Source organism: Bufo gargarizans, chromosome 1, assembly GCF_014858855.1.
Source record: "Bufo gargarizans isolate SCDJY-AF-19 chromosome 1, ASM1485885v1, whole genome shotgun sequence".
In the NCBI taxonomy this organism is placed as follows: domain Eukaryota; kingdom Metazoa; phylum Chordata; class Amphibia; order Anura; family Bufonidae; genus Bufo; species Bufo gargarizans.
The window spans coordinates 518,433,580-518,455,868 of NC_058080.1; the positions used below are offsets into that span (position 1 = coordinate 518,433,580).

The 22,289-nt window shown below is 45.6% G+C and overlaps 1 protein-coding gene across 1 annotated transcript in view; it reads left to right on the plus strand.

Moving 5' to 3' along the window:
• Nucleotides 1-20,667: 20,667 nt before the first annotated feature.
• Nucleotides 20,668-22,289, plus strand: part of GRK3 (G protein-coupled receptor kinase 3) — a 287,657-nt gene continuing 286,035 nt past the window's right edge. Inside the window, exon 1 of the mRNA XM_044275379.1 lies at nucleotides 20,668-21,584. Within this exon, the coding sequence (XP_044131314.1) occupies nucleotides 21,472-21,584 (113 nt within the window). The 5' untranslated portion in view covers nucleotides 20,668-21,471. The remainder of the gene's footprint in view (nucleotides 21,585-22,289) is intronic.

Sequence of the window (22,289 nt, forward strand, 5' to 3'; positions counted from 1 at the left end):
GAGTATTTTATACTGGCGCAAATTATAGGGCACTATGGGGACCTTGTTTCAACTGGGGGCACTAAGAGGTTTTTGGGCACACAGTAAGGGGCATTGGCACACATTATGAGGGTACTATGGGAACATTGTCTCTACAGGGGGCACTAGGAGAAGGTATTTTTTATACTGCCACACAACAGGGCATTTTCATTTTTACTGTAACACATTATAAAGAGTATTATTACTACCGGGGGCATTATGGTGGGCTTTATTACAGTTGAGGGACTATTAGGAACATGAATACTAGTATGAGGACTATGGGAGCATTATTACTTCTGGGCCACATTGGGAATTTATTACTGTAGGGGCACTATTACTACTACGTGTTGTCTGGTAGATAATTATTTCTATTGGTGGGACTTTGGGGAGCAGTATTACTGTGGGGGGCACCCTGGCACGGTATCAGCTTAGCACAATTATTTTTGTTTACACTATTAGTGTCAGGGACACTGTTTTCTGGGCACAGTTATTTTTTGTGTGCCAATAATTATTGAAGGGGAACTATCTGTGTGTAACCTGTATAGGGAGCACAGTGGGCACAGTATTGGGGGTGGCAGGATGGGGTGTTCAAGAAGGTGAGAAGATGATGGAAAAGTAGGAAACTAAGATGTCTGTCTGTCAAACTCTGCAAAGAGAACAGATGGCTGAAAAATCATCATGGCGGTCTGGTCTGAAAGGAGAAGATGAGGACAGAGAACATCTACATCAAAGGAGACGTCACTGGATGTAAGAGGTATGTGGACCTGTATTAGGCTACTTTCACATCTGCATTAGTGATTCTGGCAGGCTGTTCCAGCATAGAACAGCCTGTTGGAATTAACTGGATCCAGCACTGCTGGATGCAGACAGAATGCCCACCGGCGGCCCCATTGACTATAATGGGGTACGACAGAGATCCGACCACAATCTGGCAAAAATGCAGAGAATCAGCAGGACACAAACCGCTGCATGCTGCGGTTTGTGTCCGGCCGATTCCTTGCATTTTCTGCCAGATCAGGTGGCCGGAGCGTAGTGCCATAGGTGTGAAAGTAGCCTTACCTTGTATGTTTTGTATTGCTATAAGTAATGTTAGGACGGACGGAATAAGTTAGGTTGCAAATTTGGCTTGGGGGGGGGGCCTCTGCTATCTGTGTACGCCCCTGGTTGGGTGGATCAACCGCATGGTAAGCAGGTTAAATTGGCTGTTTAGTCAGACCTATTTCAACCCACTTTAAAGTATAACTGTTGTATTTATTTATTTCTTTTTGAGTATTGGATTGTGGTGATTAATATCTTCTTGGTGGCCCTATTTCAACTTTTCACTGTGTATTCAATTACCCCTTAATTCCATATTTTTGTTCCCTGTACTGCCTACTTTTACCTGTGCTTAAAATCAGGTTGCTATGCAATCGTCTTATGTGTTGAAGGACGGAGGACGCAGAAGCAGGCAGCGTGCAAGGTCAGATTACTGACAGCCAGGGACTGTAAGTAAATGGTTAAAGCCAGGTCCTCCCCAGCAGCTGATAACAGTGCCTGGGCTGTGTGCAATTCTCCCTGTCCCTGCGCTTGGCAGATGCTCCCTCACTCAGCAGACTGGGACAATGCAGAGTGGAAGCAGCGCAGACCAAGGAAGGGAGATCTGCCGTCTGCTCAGTGTATAAATGAAAGCAACATGTGGTAAGAGGACCCCTTTGTGCTGCAGGAGATTAACACTTTAGGGGGGGAGGGCTCTGGTTACTGACACTTTTGGGGGGCTATTGTTACTGGCTAGTGAGGGCAGGCGGGATTAGCCTCAGGGTGAGGGCAGTGGTGACCACCTTAACTGAATACTGAAATTGCAGTTTTATGCAGACTGGTCGCTAAGGGCTGAATCTTATTAAATATGGGGTAAGTCAGTCTAATAGTAACTGATTCTGGAATATCATGTTATTAGTTACTACATATATGAAAATTGAAATTTGGGTCTAAGTGTGACAGTTATCCTTTAAGGACTGTTTCATGGAAAACTAAGGGTTTACAGCACCCGCAAAAACGTATTAGGGTCCCACAACATCTTAAAACACTTGGAACAGATATTGCTTTATTACAGGAAACCCATTCACATCGAGCAGATTTTCAGAAGATGCATAAACTATGGGTGGGGCAAGTTCTAGTATCTCAGGCAAATGGGAGTGCTAATGATCATCCACGAAAGAGTAAACTACTCATAAATGTGATTCCCGAGGATCCGGTGGGTAAATTATATAATATTTATGCCTCGAATACTGGTAATAAATAGTGTTGATCGAGCACCATAGGGGGCTATAATAGAAGTCAATGGGAGAACCCAAGCATTACACCAGGCACCCCCTGCTCTGAAGAGGGGAGGGTGCCTGGTTCATAGGAAAAGGTCAGAAATTAATGGAAACACCACCAAAATGGTTCGGGAACAGCATGGGGAGGATGTCTGGATGCATCTTAGACTCTTGAACAATGTTGTCCGAGTAGTACGCCACTTTTACAGACTGACAATAATACGCACAAAACCGAAGATAAAATGGATTTTAGAGGAAACATTGTTAGGAAACATTCTTTCCTGTATATTTACTTGTATATAAAGTGCTAGTGCTGCCAAGAATTACAATGAAGAGGCACTCTGATACAACCTGTATATCACATAAAGGAGGGCCTCATTCACATTGTGGTACAATTGTTTAGGTAGTGGGACTCCTACACTCATAAAGCCTATGCACTAAGTGAAAGGGCTGCCAAAAATTACAAGGAAACAGCACTTCAATACACCCTTTATTACACATAAAGGAGGGCATCATACACCGCCTTGAAATATTATGATTGATGGCCGGATGATGACCCTCAAAAACATTTGGAGCAAGCGCCTGCTGACTCTAGATAAACTGGGGCCGATCGCATGTCCCCTTGACGGCGACGATCCATTCGGATGTCTGCCCTATCAACTTTCGATGTTATTTTTAGCGCCGACCACGGGTAAGGGGAAATCAGTGTTCGATTCCGGAGAGGGAGCCTGAGAAACGGCTATGGCTACCACATCCAAGCAAGGCAGCATGCGCGCAAATTACCTATTAGGTATAATTAGGCGAGGGCCTGCAGGTGAGCTGACCCTGTAAAAGAGATTGTAGGTGAGGGCCTGCAGGTGAGCTGACCCTCTAAAACATTATATGCGAGGGCCTGCAGGTGAGCTGACCCTCTAAAAGATTGTAGGTGAGGGCCTGCTGGTGAGCTGACCCTCTAAAAGATTGTAGGTGAGGGCCTGCAGATGAGCTGACCCTCTAAAACATTATATGTGAGGGCCTGCAGGTGATCTGACTCTCTAAAAAATTATATGCGAGGGCCTGATGCTGAGCTGACCCTCTGAAACATTATGGTTGAGGGCCTGCTGCTGAGCTGACCATTTAAAAAATTAGGGGAGAGTGCCTGCTGCTTAGCTGATCATTGAAAAAATGTACAGTGTTCAAAGCAGGCCGGGTCGCCTGAATACTTCAGCTAGGAATAATGAAATAGGACTCCTGTTCTATTTTGTTGGTTTTCGGAACTGGGGCCATGATTAAGAAGGATGGCCGGGGGCATCCATATTGCGCCACCGTCTACAGAAAAATTACACTGTATGTCACAGATACATTTTTGAAGCACACACGTTACACTGCAGATGTGGCCCTGGTAAGGTCACTGTCAGAAGCAGACACCGTCTACTGAAAAATTACATTGTATGTCACAGAATTTTTTTTAAAGCGCACACGTTACGCTGCAAATGTGGCCCTGGTATGGTCACTGCCAGAAGAGGACACTGTCTATGGAAAAATTACATTGTATGTCACAAAAAAAGTTTTGAAGCGCACACGTTACACTGCAGATGTGGCCCTGGTATGGTTACTGTCAGAAGCGGACACCGTCTACGGAAGAATTACACTGTATGTCACAGATACATTTTTGAACCCCACACGTTACACTGCAGATGTGGCCCTGGTAATATCACTGTCAGAAGCGGACACCGTCTATGGAAAAAGTACACTGTATGTCACTGATATTTTTTTTGAAGAGCACACGTTACACTGCAGATGTGGCCCTGGTATGGTCACAGTCAGAAGCGGACACCGTCTACAGAAAAAGTACAATGTATGTCACAGAAATTTTTTGGAAGCGCACACGTTACACTGCAGATGTGGCCCTGGTAAATGTCACTGTCAGAAGCGGACAACGTTTACAGAAAAAGTACACTGGATGTCACAGACATTTTAGTGATGCACACACGTTACACAGGAGATGTGGCGCAGCTAATCTCACTGTCCGCAGCGGACACCGTCTATTGAAAAAGTACACTGGATGTCACAGATATTTTTAGGATGCGCACACTTTACACTGGAGATGTGGCACAGCTCATTTCACTGTCTGCAGCGGACACCGTCTACGGAAAAAGTACACTAGATGTCACTGATATTTTAGGGATGCGCACACTTTACCAAGGAGATGTGGCGCAAATAATTTAACTGTCCGCTGCAGCCTATTACACAGTATTTAGCACAGTTGTGCTAAAAAATATATATTGCTGGTGTTACACACAATGGTCCTTAAAAGGACTTTTGGGTCTCTGAAAAGTTTTTTGTATAAAAATCTTCCTATTACACTCCCTACACTGTCTGTCCCTTCCTATGCACAGCTCTCCCTAAGGCCTCTTTTACACTACCGTATGGCTATTTCAGTGTTTTGCGGTCTGTTTTTCATGGATCCGTTGTTTCATTTTTTGTTTCTGTTGTGTTTCTGTTTCGGTTCCGTTTTTCCGTTCCGTTTTTCCGTATGGCATATACAGTAATTACATAGAACAAATTGGGCTGGGCATAACATTTTTAATAGCTGGTTCAGCAAAAAACGGAACAGATACGGAAGACATGTGGACGCATTTCCGTATGCATTCCGTTTTTTTGCGGACCCATTGACTTAAATATAGGACATGTTCTATCTTTGCATGGAACGGAGATACGGAAACACGGAAACACGGAAACGGAATACATACGGAGTACTTCCTTTTTTTTTGCGGAAACCATTCAAATACGGAAATGCATCCGTATGTCTTCTGTATCCTTCCATTTTTGCGGAACCATATATTGAAAATGTTATGCCCAGCCCAATTTTTTTAATGTAATTACTGTATACTGTATATGCCATACTGAAAAACGGAACGGAAAAACAGAACGGAAACACAACAGAACTCAAAAACAGAACAACGGATCTGTGAAAAACGGACCGCAAAAAACTATAAAAGCCATACGTTCGTGTGAACTAGGCCTAAGGCTTGGGGGAGGGAGCACCCGCCGGGCAGCTCATTTACATGGTGAAGCTGGGAGCCGCTCCCTGCTTCACTGTTCCGCTGGTCTCCTGCGCTCCCCAGCAGCCACACATCGTGCTGCTGGCTGTGTGGGAAGAGCGGTAAAAGACCAAGAATCAGCCCTCTGGACAGCCAGCAGCGCGGTGGATGTGAGCGTGTCTGATGCTGCTGCAGAATGCAGTATGTGCCGATCATCAGGGAAACAGGCATTTGCGTGTTTATGGAGCTGTATAGGGCACTAGGGGCCAAAGGGGGGCACAAGAATGACATAACTACAGTGAGGGGGCACAAAGTGGGCATTACTATACTGGAAAGGGCCACAAGGAGGACATAAAGGGCCACAAGGAGAACATAACTACTGTAAAGGGGCCACAAGGAGGACATCACTACTGTGAGGGAGCAGAAATGTGGGCATAACTACTGTGAAGGGGCACAAAGGTGGACATAACTACTGTGAGGGGACACAAAGGAGGGCATAATAACTGTGAGGGGACACAAAGGTGGGTATTACTACTGTGAAGGGGCCACAAGGAGGACATAACTACTGTTGAGGGGCCACAAGGAGGACATAACTACTGTCGAGGGGCCACAAGGAGGACATAACTACTATGAGGGGGCATAATGTGGGCATAACTGAAGTGAAGGGGCATGTTTTTTGTGAGGCAAGGTAACAAAAAATTGCTGTTTTGGCACTGTTTTTATTTTTTACAACATTCATCTGACAGGTTAGATCATGTGCTATTTTTATAGAGCAGGTTCTTACGGACGCAATGATAACAAATATATCTACTTTCTTTGTTTGTTTAACTTTTACATAAGTTATTTGTACCATTTTTGGGTACATATGAATTTTTGATCATTCATTTATACACTTTATGAGGCAAGGTAACCCAAAAATTGGTTGTTTTAGCATAGCTTTTATTTTTTTAATTTATATTTACTGGGGTTAGGGGTTAGGTCATGTGACATTTTTATAGAGCAGATCGTTATGGATTTGACAATACCTAATATGTATACTTTTTATTTATTCATTACATTTTTTGACCGATTGTCTTAGTTAGGTTTTCATTTTTTGCGAGATGAGGTGAGTGTTTGATTGGTATGATTTTGGGGCGCATACACCTTTTTGATTGCTTGGTGTTGCACATTATGTGATGTAAGGTGACAAAATGGCTTTTTTTACAGTTTTTATTTTTTTATTGTGTTTAATCGGACAGGGTGGATCATCTGATATATTTATAGATCCAGCCGTCATGGACGCTGCAATATAATATAATAATAAAAAATAAAAAAATTATTCCTTAATGGGGATTTTTTTTTTTTACTTGTGCAACCTTTTTTTTTTAGAAAACACTTTATTTATTTTTTATTTTACACTTTGCGTCCTCCATAAGGTCATACAAGACCTCTGGGGGACATTTAACTTCACTTTTTGTTTTTCACTATTGATTTGTCCTGTAACTGGGGCTGACATAGTAGCCCAGTTACAGGAGAAATACACCCCCCAGAGAGGCTGTACAGCAGGACACAACGCTGTACAGCCTCAGTGCAGGGCGGATCGAGGTCTGTGATAGACCCGACAGCTCCTGCACTGTCTCGGCCCTGGCGGTCACATGACCACCGGGCCGGGACAGGAAGCGCATAGCTTGTTGAGCGCTGTGTATTCCGCGATCTAGAAGGCAGGGACACCTGGGAACTGTCCCTGCCTTCTCTCTGGGTTGCCCTGCTGTCACTGACAGCGGGCCCCCCGCTCTGCAGGTGCACAATTAGCGTGCAGCTGCCATCTCTGAATGGACCTTCTAAAACGTCCATTTAGAGATAAACAACCACCCATAGGACGTTTATAGTCTATGGGCCGTCTTGAAGTAGTTTATAGGCACACTTAGGCCCCTTTCACACGGGCGAGTATTCCGCACGGGTGCAATGTGTGATGTGAACGCATTGCATCCGCACTGAATCCTGACCAATTCATTTCAATGGGGCTGTGTACATGAGCGTTGCGTGAAAATCGCAGCAGCTTCTATATACTGTGTTTTTCACACAACGCAGGCCCCATAGAAATGAATGGGGCTGCGTGAAAATCGCATAGCATCCGCAAGCAAGTGCATATGCGGTGCGATTTTCACTCATGGTTGCTAGGAGGTGATGTTAGTAAATAGGGATGACTGAGCAACCCCGGACCCCGTTAAAGTCAATTCACTGTATTATTTTCCCTTCTAGCATGATTATAAGGGAAAATAATAGCATTCTTAATATAGAATGCTAACTAAAATGTCCATTAAGGGGTTAAAAAAAATAAACTCACCTCATCTACTTGATCACGCAGCCGGTATCGTCTTCTTTCTTCTTCCTGCAGGACCTGCAAAAGGACCTGTGCTGACATCATCGCGCTCACCAGTGAAGAAGTCTGGTTTCGGGTCTGGGTACCACATTCAGTTTTTTATCACGTGCGTGCAAAACACATTGCAATCGCGCAGAAAAAACTGAACAATGGAACACAATCGCAGACAAAACTGACTGAAATTGCATGCCTACTCGCACGGGTTTGCCGCAATGCACCCGCAACGCATCCGGACAAAATCCGTGACGCCCGTGTGAAAGAGGCCTTTCTATTTCTTCCTTATGTGGTAATTCTTTTTTCACTATTCAACAGGAACCTTGTTCTGGATCCAGTGGACATCACACCAAGATGTCAGCAACACCCTGGATGAGGTAGAACCATTTATTGCAAGGTCTATTGGCACTGCCATGTATTCTATGATGGACTGGGTGGGTATAGTTATGCATTGGGCAGAGTTAGAGGAGTGACTTAGTGTAAAAACAAAATTGCCGCAGTGCGCCGATGAACTTTTCCCTCTTATGTAAATTTGAGTAGGAAGTGCCAGGGGGGGATGAGGCACAATGCTGAATCCTTGCCCTGGGTGCTGGAAAGCCTAGCTACACCTGTGCCTGAGGGAACAGATATGCGATGGAGATTACCCTCGTTGTTATCTTCAGATGACAACTTTGTTAACCTTCTGAAAGGCTGGTGGGCAGAATTCCTTGAAGACAATAGTAAGCATAGTGGAAATTCAGCTTTGCTATGGGATACCTGCCCAGCGGTCCCATCTGCCAAAGTAAGGGTGTTGTGGGAAAAGATGCGGGTGTGTTGCGGGAAAATGCGCGATTTTTCCACGCGAGTGCAAATAGTCTTAATGCGTTTTGCACACGCGTGAGAAAAATCGGCATGTTTGGTACCCAGACCTGAACCCGGACTTCTTCACAGAAGTTCGGGTTTGGGATCGGTGTTGTTTAGATTTTATTTTCCCTTATAACATGGTTATAAGTGAAAATAATAGCATTCTTAATACAGAAGTAAATTAGGGATGGAGGGGTTAAAAATAAATAATTAAACTCACCTCATCCACTTGTTCGTGCAGCCCGGTTCGTCTTCTTTCTTCTTCTTTGATTACCTGGGAGGAAAAGGACCTTTGGTGACGTCACTGCGCTCATCACATAGTCTATCACCATGGTGATGGATCACGTAATGGACCATGTGATGAGCGCAGTGACGTCCCTAAAGGTCCTTTTCCTCCGGTCCTCAAAAAAGAAGAAAGAAGACGAGCTGGGATGAGGTGAGTTAAATTATTATTTTTTTAACCCCTCCAGCCCTATTGTACTATTCATTCTGTATTAAGAATGCTATTTTCCCTTATAACCATGTTATAAGGGAAAATAATAATGATCGGGTCCCCATCCCGATCGTCACCTAGCAACCATGCATGAAAATCGCACCGCATCCGCACTTGCTTGCGCAGCCCCATTCACTTCTATGGGGCCTGCGTTGCGTGAAAAATGCACAATATAGACAATATAGAACATGCTGCGATTTTCACGCACTGCACAAATGATGCATGAAAATCACCGCTCATCTGCACAGCCCCATTGAAATGAATGGGTCAGGATTCAGTGCGGGTGCAATGCGTTCACCTCATGCATTGCACCCCCACGGAATTCTCGCCAGTGTGAAAGTGGCCTAACAATGTTCCTCCATGCAGTGCTTCTTAGACTCTTAAAGGGCCAGTAGGAGCCCTAATCTATCCCAGCCAATGTCTGGGTATCCTGGGGTACTTTAGGTGCCTTTCTCTGGTGGTTGGATGGTGCCCCTGCAGTGAAGTCCAGATGTCTGTATAATGATTAAACGGTAAAGACCTTGGGGGCCTCTTAGATAACTTCCTTACCATTAGCTCCAAGTTTAATCTGTTCAGGTGACACAGTAGATCAAAATCCATTCACTTATACTAAAAACTGGGTAAAACTAATATATAAAAAGGGGCTAAGGGCCCTTTTACATGGGCTGAGGATTGGGCCAATTATCAATAATGAATGTTCCTTCAAACACTTGCTCCCAATAATTGGCAAAGTGCTCATTTGTCAAGTGATGCTATCTTTGATTTGGCACTCAAAATCGTCATTTGTCTGCAGCACATTGTCCCATGTAAACTGGGGATGTGCTGCTGACAACATGTACAGTGAACGCTAATAACAATCACTTGCGACCATTTCACTATGCATTGGGTCATATGAAAGGGGCAGTAGACGAGCAATCATCCACTTACTGACCAGCATCAGCCCGTGTAGCAACCAGTGTCAAGCAGCTGCTGCAAAGGAAATGAAGATCATGGGGTGCATCAAAAGGGCACAGATGCACATGACGAAAACCTGACTAGTGTCGGGAAGGAATTTTTGTCCCTAAGATGAGGAAAACTGGCTTCTACCTGGGATGGGGTTTGCCTTTCTCTGAATCAACGTGGCAGGATGCTATATTGAACTGAATGGAGAGGTGTCTTTTTGCAGCCATGGTACTTGGGTTATTAAAGGGGTTTTCTGAGATTAACATCAGCGGCTTCCAACACCTGGGACCCCTACCGATCAGCTGTTTGAGAAGGCCACAGTTCCTTCAAACAGCTGAGTAACAGTGGTCCCGGGCAGGGGCGTAGCTATAGGGGAAGCAGGGGAAGCGGCTGCTTTGGGGCCCTGACCCAGAAGGGGCCCATCCAGGAGGAGGAAGGACTAAAGGATTTGGTGTAGAAAATGGATGGAAAAGCTACCGGGCCTGGTCTGAGAGAGTGATCTTTACTAGCCACAGGAATGAGGGCGGCATGAAAGGAAGGGGTCGCTAAAGTTTACTGTGGGATGGGGCCCCATTCAAAAATTTGCTGTGGGGCCTAGTCATTTCTAGCAACGCCACTGGTCCCGGGTGTTGGACCCCTGCTGAATTAATACTGATGACCTATCCTGAGGATAGTTCATCAATATTTGAATCTCGGAAAACCTCTAAAAATGGCTGACCACATTATTTCACCATACAAAATAGGAGTTATTTGCACACAAAAAAGTTGCATAATGATAACGTTGAAAGCATAATGAAGGATAATTCAGAGTATAAAAAAATAAATGTTATAATTTGTATAAATGACAAAAGACTTGTGGTATACAGAAAACATGCAAATGTAATGGAAATCGTGTGCACAGTGGAGAAGGCTCCAACGAACAATGTCTTTGTTTTACCAAATATAATTGACAAAGTATTCAAATAATATATTAAAATTTAAAAAGAAACATAATTATTATAGAGGCAGTAAACTCATAAAACAATATAATTAATACACTGTAATTGCTGTAGATTGATGGATAGTTTGCACCTCAATTTGCATAACTGCACGATGTAAACATGGGGTAAACTGAGAACCCAATCTATAGCTTGTGGATCCTTTTTATAGTCGCTTGCCTCTTTAAGTGCACTACACCTTTTGCTGAGACTGACCAGACATATAATTGTAGAAGGTACATATACACTCACCTAAAGAATTATTAGGAACACCATACTAATACGGTGTTGGACCCCCTTTTGCCTTCAGAACTGCCTTAATTCTACATGGCATTGATTCAACAAGGTGCTGATAGCAATCTTTAGAAATGTTGGCCCATATTGATAGGATAGCATCTTGCAGTTGATGGAGATTTGAGGGATGCACATCCAGGGCACGAAGCTCCCGTTCCACCACATCCCAAAGATGCTCTATTGGGTTGAGATCTGGTGACTGTGGGGCCATTTTAGTACAGTGAACTCATTGTCATGGTCAAGAAACCAATTTGAAATGATTTGAGCTTTGTGACATGGTGCATTATCCTGCTGGAAGTAGCCATCAGAGGATGGGTACATGGTGGTCATGAAGGGATGGACATGGTCAGAAACAATGCTCAGGTAGCCCGTGGCATTTAAACGATGGCCAATTGGCAGTAAGGGGCCTAAAGTGTGCCCAGAAAACATCCCCCACACCATTATACCACCACCAGCCTGCACAGTGGTAACAAGGCATGATGGATACATGTTCTCATTCTGTTTACGCCAAATTCGGACTCTACCATTTGAATGTCTCAACAGAAATCGAGACTCATCAGACCAGGCAACATTTTTCCAGTCTTCAACAATGCAATTTTGGTGAGCTCGTGCAAATTGTAGCCTCTTTTTCCTATTTGTAGTGGAGATGAGTGGTACCCGGTGGGGTCTTCTGCTGTTGTAGCCCATCCGCCTCAAGGTTGTGCGTGTTATGGCTTTACAATTGCTTTGCTGCATACCTCGGTTGTAACGAGTGGTTATTTCAGTCAACGTTGCTCTTCTATCAGCTTGAATCAGTCGGCCCATTCTCCTCTGACCTCTAGCATCAACAAGGCATTTTCGCCCACAGGACTGCCACATACTGGATGTTTTTCCCTTTTCACACCATTCTTTGTAAACCCTAGAAATGGTTGTGCATGAAAATCCCAGTAACTGAGCAGATTGTGAAATACCCAGACTGGCCCGTCTGGCACCAACAACCATGCCACGCTCAAAATTGCTTAAATCACCTTTCTTTCCCATTCTGACATTCAGTTTGGAGTTCAGGAGATTGCCTTGACCAGGACCACAACCCTACATGCATTGAAGCAACTGCCATGTGATTGGTTGACTAGATAATCGCATTAATGAGAAATAGGTGAGTGTATGTATACATGCGGTATTGCACGGTATATAGATTTTTGTTCTGTGCATCATACAGTATATGTGGTCCTGTGAATGTACAAAGGAAGGAGGGTCTTCCGGTTGGCAGTTGCAGGGAGATATGTAGGACTAGGCACAGGAAGAGCCTGGTGATGGCTGCTGACACTGATATGCTGTTAGGAGGGAGCGGAGGAGGGCCTATATATGGGGGAAATGGGTACCAAACAGAGACAGTGTGGGTGAGCCATGTGAGGTGCTAGATTTCAGTCATGAGGACCGGTGTGGCATGACGGCTAGTACCTGGTCACCGGGAAAAGGGAGCTTGTCCTTCTTGAGGAGGAGGGGAAAAAAGAAGCACCTGTAGAGTGGTGGACCAGAGGTAGGACCTATTTACACGACCGTATTTTTGTTCCGCATCCAATGCACATTTTTTCCCAATAGGATGCGGACCTATTCATTTCAATGGGTACGCAAAATATGCGCACAGCACACCATGCCAAGACTGAGTGGAGAGCTGCATGGCTGTTTTGCCAAGCAGGGCCTGGAGCACATACCACGGATTGGATGATGAGCTAGCAAAGTGATCAAAAGTAGTTTGGGGACAGCTGGAGGTAAACTGTGGAGGAAGTTAGCCTGGACCGCTGCTGAGTGGGGACAGCTTAAAGGGGTTCTGCACTTTGTTTAAACTTATGATCTATCCTCTGGATAGATCATCAGCATCTGATCGGCGGGGGTCCGACACCCGGGACCCCCGCCGATCAGCAGTTTGAGAAGGCAGCGGCGCTCCAGCAGCGCCGCGGCCTTCTCACTGTTTACCGCTGGCCGAGTGACATCACGACTTGTATCAACTGGCCTGGGCGGGGCTAAGCGCCATTCAAGTGAACGGAGCTTAGCCGCACCCAGGTCAGTGCTACTAGTCGTGACGTCACTGAGCCGGCGGTAAACAGTGAGAAGGCCGCGGCGCTACTGGAGCGCCGGTGCCTTCTCAAGCAGCTGATCGGCGGGGGTCCCGGGTGTCGGACCCCCGCCGATCAGAAGCTAATGATCTGTCCAGAGGAGAGATCATCAGTTTAAACAAAGTGCAGAAGCCCTTTAAGTGTATCATCAGGCGGAGTGGTTAACTTTGGGCTAACTTTTGCGCTGTGGGCATATTGATCCCAGGCAACATGCAGGTATACAGAACATCACCCTACCCTACTAGGAAAATATGATTAATAGGAGTTCTCCACTTTAGGCGATGTCTACTTCTTAGAAGGCTACCTTGACCTCATTCCTTAAAGTGATCCCTGCTGTGTCCTCCTCAGCAGTTTTAAAGAGGAGCTGTCCCCTCTCCCAACATGTCCATTAGCAAGTACTTGCATTCCCCATGTAATTATAATTCTGGACCATTTATTCTTATGACTCTATGATGTGCCATTTATTATTCCTGCTGAAAGTGACACATTGATTACTAGCAGATTGTAAAGAAGGTCCAGCTGGGAGTTACTAGTTGGGGGGGTGTCCCTATAGAGTCTGACACTGGCAGCACTGTTTGGATACTATCAGACTGTGCAGGGACACACCCCAAACTGGTAACACCCACATGTACTTTCTTTGCAAACTGGTAGGAATTCATTCACAACTTCTAGCAGGAATAATAAAGGAATGGCACAACATAGAGCCATAAGAGTAGATGCAACAGAATTGTTATTAAATGGGGAATGTAGTAGTTACTAAAATAGACTTGTCAGAAGAGGCGACAAGCGGTCTTTATGGTGGACACAGAAAGGCGGTTTAATGGAAATAGCAGGTAACTACAATAGATTTTTATAATAATGCGCTGCATTTACCTATAAACGGGATACATCGGGAAAAAGATGCAGATTTCCTGCATAGACATGAAGCCAGAAGATAACATAATGACAGCCTATGGGGGTAATACTGCATGCTGTGTTCTCATAGAATGCAATAATAACAGAGTATGCATGACGCTCCAAGGCTCCCCCTGGTGGCTGCTGCAGGCACTGCTGTATGTAGCTTTAGTGATGATGCCACATGGGAGGGGGTGGCAGCATGCTCAATATTTTTTAATATAGGGATTAATCTAATAGTTTAGGTATATACTAGTATTTTTTACGTAAAGCAATTATGTACCATTTACTGTATTAAAGACATTAGATCCCCTCGTGTTTTTCTTTTGTGTGTTGCACATACTCTGAGTTGTCTAATACCATATTTATATAAAGTATATACTGAATAGTATCAGGGCAGTACTGAGGTTGTTACCCAGCTTTCCTCCTGGAAATGTAATACATTGACAACTGTGGGAGGGATACCTTCTGTTTTGTCAATCAGGTGTCTCTACACTCCAAATACAGGAGCTCTGTATATGGGGGACCCCACTGACTAGACACTTATCTCCTATCATTATCCCACTGAGCTCTGCACCTTCTTCAAACAGTTGATAGGTGGAGGAGGGTGGTGAGAGTTGGACCACTACCCAGCTGATACTGATAGAGAGAGAATCGTCATTTTGGAAAAAACCCTTTAAGGACACAACTCTTTTCAGCCTTAATGAAAGCAGCTGTTTTGGGGCCCAGACCGAAAAGGGGTCCCTCTGGAGGAGGACTAAAAGATTTTATTGTCAGGGCCCCCTCAACAGTATTAGGCCCCATGCACACGGCCGTTGTTCACGGCCGTGTGCGGGCCGTGGAACCGCGGCCTGGATCCCTCCTGAGAGCAGGAGCGCACGGCGTCACTGGTTGCTATGACGCCGTGCGCTCCCTGCTGCCGGCACAGTACAGTAATACACTGGTATAGATCATACCAGTGTACTGCTGTATTGCGGCGGCAGCAGGGAGCGCACGGCGTCATAGCAACCAGTGACGCCGTGCGCTCCTGCTCTAAGGAGGGATCCAGGCCGCGGTTCCACGGCCCGCACACGGCCGTGAACAACGGCCGTGTGCATGGGGCCTTATACAAGGACATTACATACAGAGACACTGTAGGAATGAGCTGCTGCTGGGCCTTGTCTGAGAGCTCAATCAAGTCACAGGAGTGGGGGTCACATGTAAGTTGGGGGTTGCGAAGAAGTTGCTGGGTGGGGGGGTGGCATTAAAAAATTTGCTGTGGGGCCCAATTACGCCACTGTGATGAAGTGTTTCAAAAGCCATACATTTTTTTTTATATTTCACCAAAGTAGCCCTATCAAGGGTTTTCTTGTGAGACAAGTATTTTTTTGATGTCACCATTTTGGGGAGCATATAACAGATTGTATGATTTTCATACAAAACAGCAATTCCAACCATAGTTTTTTCGATTTTATAGCATTCACCTGTGGCAAAAAACATGATAACTGACTTCTCTAGGTCGATGCCATTACAGCTATACTAAATTTATATTGTTTTTATGTTTTTTGCACAATAAAAAAACCACTTCAAATGTTTTTCTGTCATTGCATTCCAACATCAATAACACTTTTATTTTTTTGTCAATGTAGCATCATCTTTTGTAGTTTTCCTGGGATATTTATGACTTTTTGATCACTTTTCATTTTATTCTTTGGGGGAGGTGGGATGAACAAAAAACAAACATAACACAAAATAACACAATATTTTTAAAGCTTGGGTCGTTACAGACGTGGAGATGCCAATTATGCTGAGTTTTCTTTATATAATATATAATAATTCCGTACAGTACTTTTTTTAAAATTATTTTTCATTATTATTATTATTTTTTTCAATAACTGGCCATAGACCCTACAGGGAAATTTCCCAGGGGGCCACCCAAGGCCTCCTAATGGCTGTACCCAGGTCTGATGCTCTCAGCACTAATAATGTAGGAGGATCTGATCAATGGCCGCAGGGGCCCTCCAGAATTCAACTGTATTGTCATCCTCAGGACAATGATACAGTTTTATACCGTGCAACAGGCAGCGTGGTATTTGGTGCTGCTGGGGTAGTATGTTGTGCAGCACTGTGTATAAGGCTACATGCACACGACCGTTGTGTGTTTTGCGGTCCCGCAAAACACGGATGGCGTATGTGTGTGTTCCGCAATTTGCGTAATGGCACGGACAGCCATTGATATAACTGCCTATTTTTGTCCGTTTTGCAGACAAGAATAGGACAGGTTATATTTTTTTTGCGGACCACGGAACGGAGCAATGGATGCGGACAGCACACGGAGTGCTGTCCGCATCTTTTGCGGCCCCATTGAAGTGAATGGGTCCGCACCCGAGCCGCAGTTGCGGCTCGGATGCGGACCAAAACAACGGTCGTGTGCATGAGGCCTTATTTGGTTATGCTGGGGCAGTATATTGTGCTGCACTGTGGTATCTGGTTCTGCTGGGTCGGTATTTTGTGCTGTACTGTGTTATTTAGTTCTGCTGGAGCGGTATATTGTGCTGCACTGTGGTCATTTGGTTCTGCTGGGGCAGTATATTGTGCTGTACTGTGGTATTTGGTTCTGCTGGGGCAGTATATTGTGCTGCACTGTGGTCATTTGGTTATGCTGGGGCAGTATTTTGTGCTGCACTGTCGTATTTGGTTCTGCTGGGGCAGTATATTGTGCTGCACTGTGGTCATTTGGTTCTGCTGGGGCAGTATATTGTGCTGCACTGTGGTATTTGGTTCTGCTGAGGCAGTATTTTGTGCTGCACTGTGTTATTTGGTTCTGCTGGAGCGGTATATTGTGCTGCACTGTGGTATTTGGTTCTGCTGGGGCAGTATATTGTGCTGCACTGTGGTCATTTGGTTCTGCTGGGGCAGTATATTGTGCTGCACTGTGGTATTTGGTTCTGCTGAGGCAGTATTTTGTGCTGCACTGTGTTATTTGGTTCTGCTGGAGCGGTATATTGTGCTGCACTGTGGTAATCTGGTTCTGCTGGGGCAGTATTTTGTGCTGCACTGTTTTATTTGGTTCTGCTGGAGCGTTATATTGTGCTGCACTGTGGTATCTGGTTCTGCTGGGGTGGTATTTTGTGCTGTACTGTGTTATTTAGTTCTGCTGGAGCGGTATATTGTGCTGCACTGTGGTCATTTGGTTCTGCTGGGGCAGTATATTGTGCTGCACTGTGGTATTTGGTTCTGCTGGGGCAGTATTTTGTGCTATACTGTGGTATCTGGTTCTGCTGGGGCAGTATATTGTGCTGCACTGTGGTCATTTGGTTCTGCTGGGGCAGTATATTGTGCTGCACTATGGTATTTGGTTCTGCTGGGGCAGTATTTTGTGCTGCACTGTGGTCATTTGGTTCTGCTGGGGCAGTATATTGTGCTGCACTGTGGTCATTTGGTTCTGCTGGGGCAGTATTTTGTGCTGCACTGTGGTCATTTGGTTCTGCTGGGGCAGTATTTTGTGCTGCACTGTGGTTATTTGGTTCTGCTGGGGCAGTATATTGTGCTGCACTGTGGTCATTTGGTTCTGCTGAGGCAGTATTTTGTGCTGCACTGTGTTATTTGGTTATGCTGGAGCGGTATATTGTGCTGCACTGTGGTCATTTGGTTCTGCTTAGGCAGCATTTTGTGCTGCACTGTGGTATTTGGTTCTGCTGGAGCGGTATATTGTGCTGCACTGTGGTATCTGGTTCTGCTGGAGCGGTATATTGTGCTGCACTGTGGTATCTGGTTCTGCTGGGGTGGTATTTTGTGCTGCACTGTGGTATTTGGTTCTGCTGGAGCGGTATATTGTGCTGCACTGTGGTATCTGGTTCTGCTGGAGCGGTATAGTGTGCTGCACTGTGGTATCTGGTTCTGCTGGGGTGGTATTTTGTGCTGCACTGCGGTATCTGGTTCTGCTAGGGCGGTATTTTTATTAAGATTGCAAGCCAGTTTTTGGCATAAAAAGTTATAAGTCCCATGTTGTGCCAAAATTTGTGCCTTTTTGGTGTTCTCTTGCCACAAAATTTAGGCAGGAGGTGGCAGGTTTTGGGCTGCACCTCCGTGCCATGACTGGCATACATTACATTTTCTGGCACACAGAACTCCGCAAGATGCACCAAAAATGTTACCTCTTAATAATTTTGGCTCCCTGTATGCCAGCAGGGCTTATTATTAAGACTGGCATAAGCAATACCAGTCGTTGTACCGACCCCTCTTAAACTTCCTTTTGGGGCCGGACAACCCCCTTAACCCTGAGATCACTTCATCGTATTATACCTGTCATTGTTATACTTACAGGTAGGCCCGACCTTAGGCAGAGCTTAATAGGCTTATGTTCATGGCAGATCTAGGAGCCCCTGTTGGGCCCCTAACTGCCATGGCAATGGAACTAAACCGAGAGCAGAATGCAAACTAAAAACCTGCAGAGGTTTCTGCCATGGGATATGAGGACACTGCCAGAATCCCATGTGTGAACATACCCTAAGGCTGGAATCCTCACACGTAACATAGTATATAAGGCTGAAAAAAGGCATCTGTCCATCCAGTTCGGCCTGTTATCCTGCAAGTTGATCCAGAGGAAGGTAAAAGAAAAACATGGAGCTGGAAGTTACTTGTCTTCATTTTAGGGGAAGAAATTCCTTCCCGACTCCAATCAGGCAAAAGAAATAAGGCCTCATGCACACGACCGTTGTTTTGGTCTGCACCGGAGATGCAGTTTTTGCGGCTCGGGTGCGGACCCATTCACTTCAACAGGGCCGCAATAGATGTGGACAGCACTCCGTGTGCTGCCCGCATCCGTTGCTCCGTTCCGTGGCCCCGCAAAGAAAAATATAACGTCCTATTCTTGTCCGTTTTGCGGACAAGAATAGGCATTTCTACAATGGGCCGCCCGTTCCGTTAATTGTGGAAGGCACATGGGTGGCTTCAGTTTTTTTGCGGTTCCGCAGTTTGTGAACAGCAAAAAACGGAACGGTCGTGTGCATGAGGCCTGAATCCCTGGATCTACGACCCCTCTCTAGTAGCTATAGCCTGTAATATTATTACACTCCAGAAATACATCCAGGCCCCTCTTGAATTCCTTTATTGTACTCACCATCACCACCTCCTCAGGCAGAGAGTTCCATAGTCTCACTGCTCTTACCGTAAAGAATCCTCTTCTATGTTTGTGTACAAACCTTCTTTCCTCCAGACGCAGAGGACGTCCCCTCGTCACAGTCACCGTCCTGGGGATAAATAGATGATGGGAGAGATCTCTGTACTGACCCCTGATATATTTATACATAGTAATTAGATCTCCCCTCGTACTGACGTATTGCAGAGTGGACCCATTGACTTGAATGGAGTGGTGATCTGCAAAATGTAGGACCCAGAAGCGATTTGTGCACTACATCACGGATGCTGACCCTTTCACTTGAGTGGGTCCACAATCCGGAAGGTGTGTTGCGGAACAGAGGCACGGAACCCCACTAAAGCACCGCAAAAAGTAGTGCATGCAAGTGAATGGGTTCTGCTCCCGCATACTGCAACCCTACGGTCGGTTCCCCTGCATTGCTGAATGCAATTTGCGGTCCAGAGCACGGGCCCGGTCGTCAGCCCTAAGGCTACATGCACTCAAACGTTGTTTGTTTACATGTCCGTTCCATTTTTTTTGCGGATAGGATGCGGACCCATTCATTTCAATGGGTCCACAAAAAATGCTGACAGCACACTGTATGTCCGTTCCGTAGCCCGGCAACATGTCCTATTTCTTGTCCGTTTTAGGCATTGTTACAATGGATCTGCAAAAGAAAGGATGGCATCCGTATTTTTATTTTTTTTGCGGATCTGCAATTTGCGGACTGCAAAACACGTACGGTTGTGTGCATGTAGCCTAAGGGCTTGTTCACACGACCGTGCCATGTTTTGAGGTCCGCAAATTGCGGATACGCATAACAGGGATACCGCCCGCGTGCCTTCCGCAATTTGCGGAACGGAACAGGAGGCACATTATAGAGATGCCTTTTCTTGTGTGCAAAACGGACAAGAATAGGACATGTCTCATAATTTTTGCGGGGTCACAGAACGGAGCAAGGGTGCTGTCCTCATCTTTTGCAGACCCATTGAAATGAATGGTTCTGTATACGGACCCTATATACGGAATGCAAAAACGGCCCGAATACGGAACGCAAAAGACGTTTGTGTGATCGAGCCCTAAGACTGACACTCTGTTCTTTGGTATGTACTCCTGTGTCTCAATAATTGCCTGAAAAACTGCATGTGAATTCCAGCCCTACAGAAGACAAGCAGCATCCATCACCAGGAAAACCCCAGGTGCAGCCTGCAGTGTATGTACAGACGTGACTCCGGATCCGGCACAAGCACACGATCCGGCGCCAGGATTTCCTGGCAGCTCTCTCTGCTATCACACACAGGAGAGGAAGTAACAGACATCACGGCTTCTACAGCCCTGCACACAGCGACAGGAGGCTCCGCACCGGAGACGAGGTACGTGCTGGACGGGGCCGGACAGTCGGTGGAGGAGCCGCCCGGTGCTGCGAGGTGGGAAGCAGCTGCTACACGGAGGGGAGCCTTGTTTACACCGGATTCTCCTATACGGAGCCGTATTTTCTCGCTGGAATGAATTGAGGAGGCTTTGTTCTGTCAGAATCGCCCTGCTCTGCCGCTCAGTGTGTCCACGTTCAGCAATGGAGGCGGCTGGAAGAGGAAGCGGCACATTGTGGTGACTGCCATTGCTGCAGACACATCCCCTGCCTGCCTGTGTCATGGTGGCCCTCAGCCCTGTGTGTGAGCCGTGCCTAGTGCCCCGGGAATAGGACTGTGCCGCTGCGGGTCTGCAACATGTTGGCCGGAGGAATTGCTGGGCATCTCCTGGGCACAGCCGTCTGACTCCAGCCAGACTGGCACAGCCGGGCCAACCACATAGTAGTCACAAGCTCAGTGTTGATGTGTTTTTTTTTTTTTTTTTTAAATAAGATTAAAGGTTATTTCAGTTGCTGTCCCCTTTAAGAGCAGTCACATGAAGAAGAGCCTCCTGGTCATTGTCACCACTGTAGACCTCTGACCTCTCCTGGAAATTGCAGTGTTAACATTTTAATTATATATATTTTTTTTTTAAGAGGAATTTATTTTTCATATTTAATTTATTTTTATTTGATTTTTACGGATATTTGCAACTTTGTGCTGCTGCCACTATAAACTGTTAGCGGATCTGTAAAGTTCACCTGTAGTCAAGCATGGCGGACCTGGAAGCAGTGCTGGCGGACGTCAGCTATCTGATGGCTATGGAGAAGAGCAAGTCCACCCCAGCAGCCAGGGCCAGCAAGAAGATTGTGCTACCTGAACCCAGGTAAATGGCACTGGGGGGAGGGGGTGGGTGTATGTAATGGTCATGCGTGGTCTTCTACATCTGGTGTAGACCCATACTAGATGGTAAATGGCACTGGGGGGTGTATGTAATGGTCATATGTGGTCTTCTACGTATGGTGTAGACCCATACTAGATGGTAAATGGCACTGGGGGGTGTATGTAATGGTCATATGTGGTCTTCTACGTATGGTGTAGACCCATACTAGATGGTAAATGGCACTGGGGGGTGTATCTAATGGTCATGTGTGGTCTTCTACGTATGGTGTAGACCCATACTTGATGGTAAATGGCACTGGGGGGTGTATGTAATGGTCATATGTGGTCTTCTACGTCTGGTATAGACCCATACTTGATGGTAAATGGCACTGGGGGGTGTATGTAATGGTCATATGTGGTCTTCTACGTATGGTGTAGACCCATACTAGATGGTAAATGGCACTGGAGAGGGTGTATGTTGTGGTCTTCTATGTCTGGTGTAGACCCATACTAGATAAAAAAAATCAGAGACATTCTCAGTCCACATATAGTGGTCACAGATGCCACTAGTATCAGGTTTTGATGTTTTTGTGGCACTTTTGTGTTGGTGTCTATCACATTTTTATAACCTGGCGACTAGAAAAGACAAACTGGCTCCTAGATCCCAAGGTTTAGTCCATCCCTGGTCTTAAGCATTAGAAGTGGTATA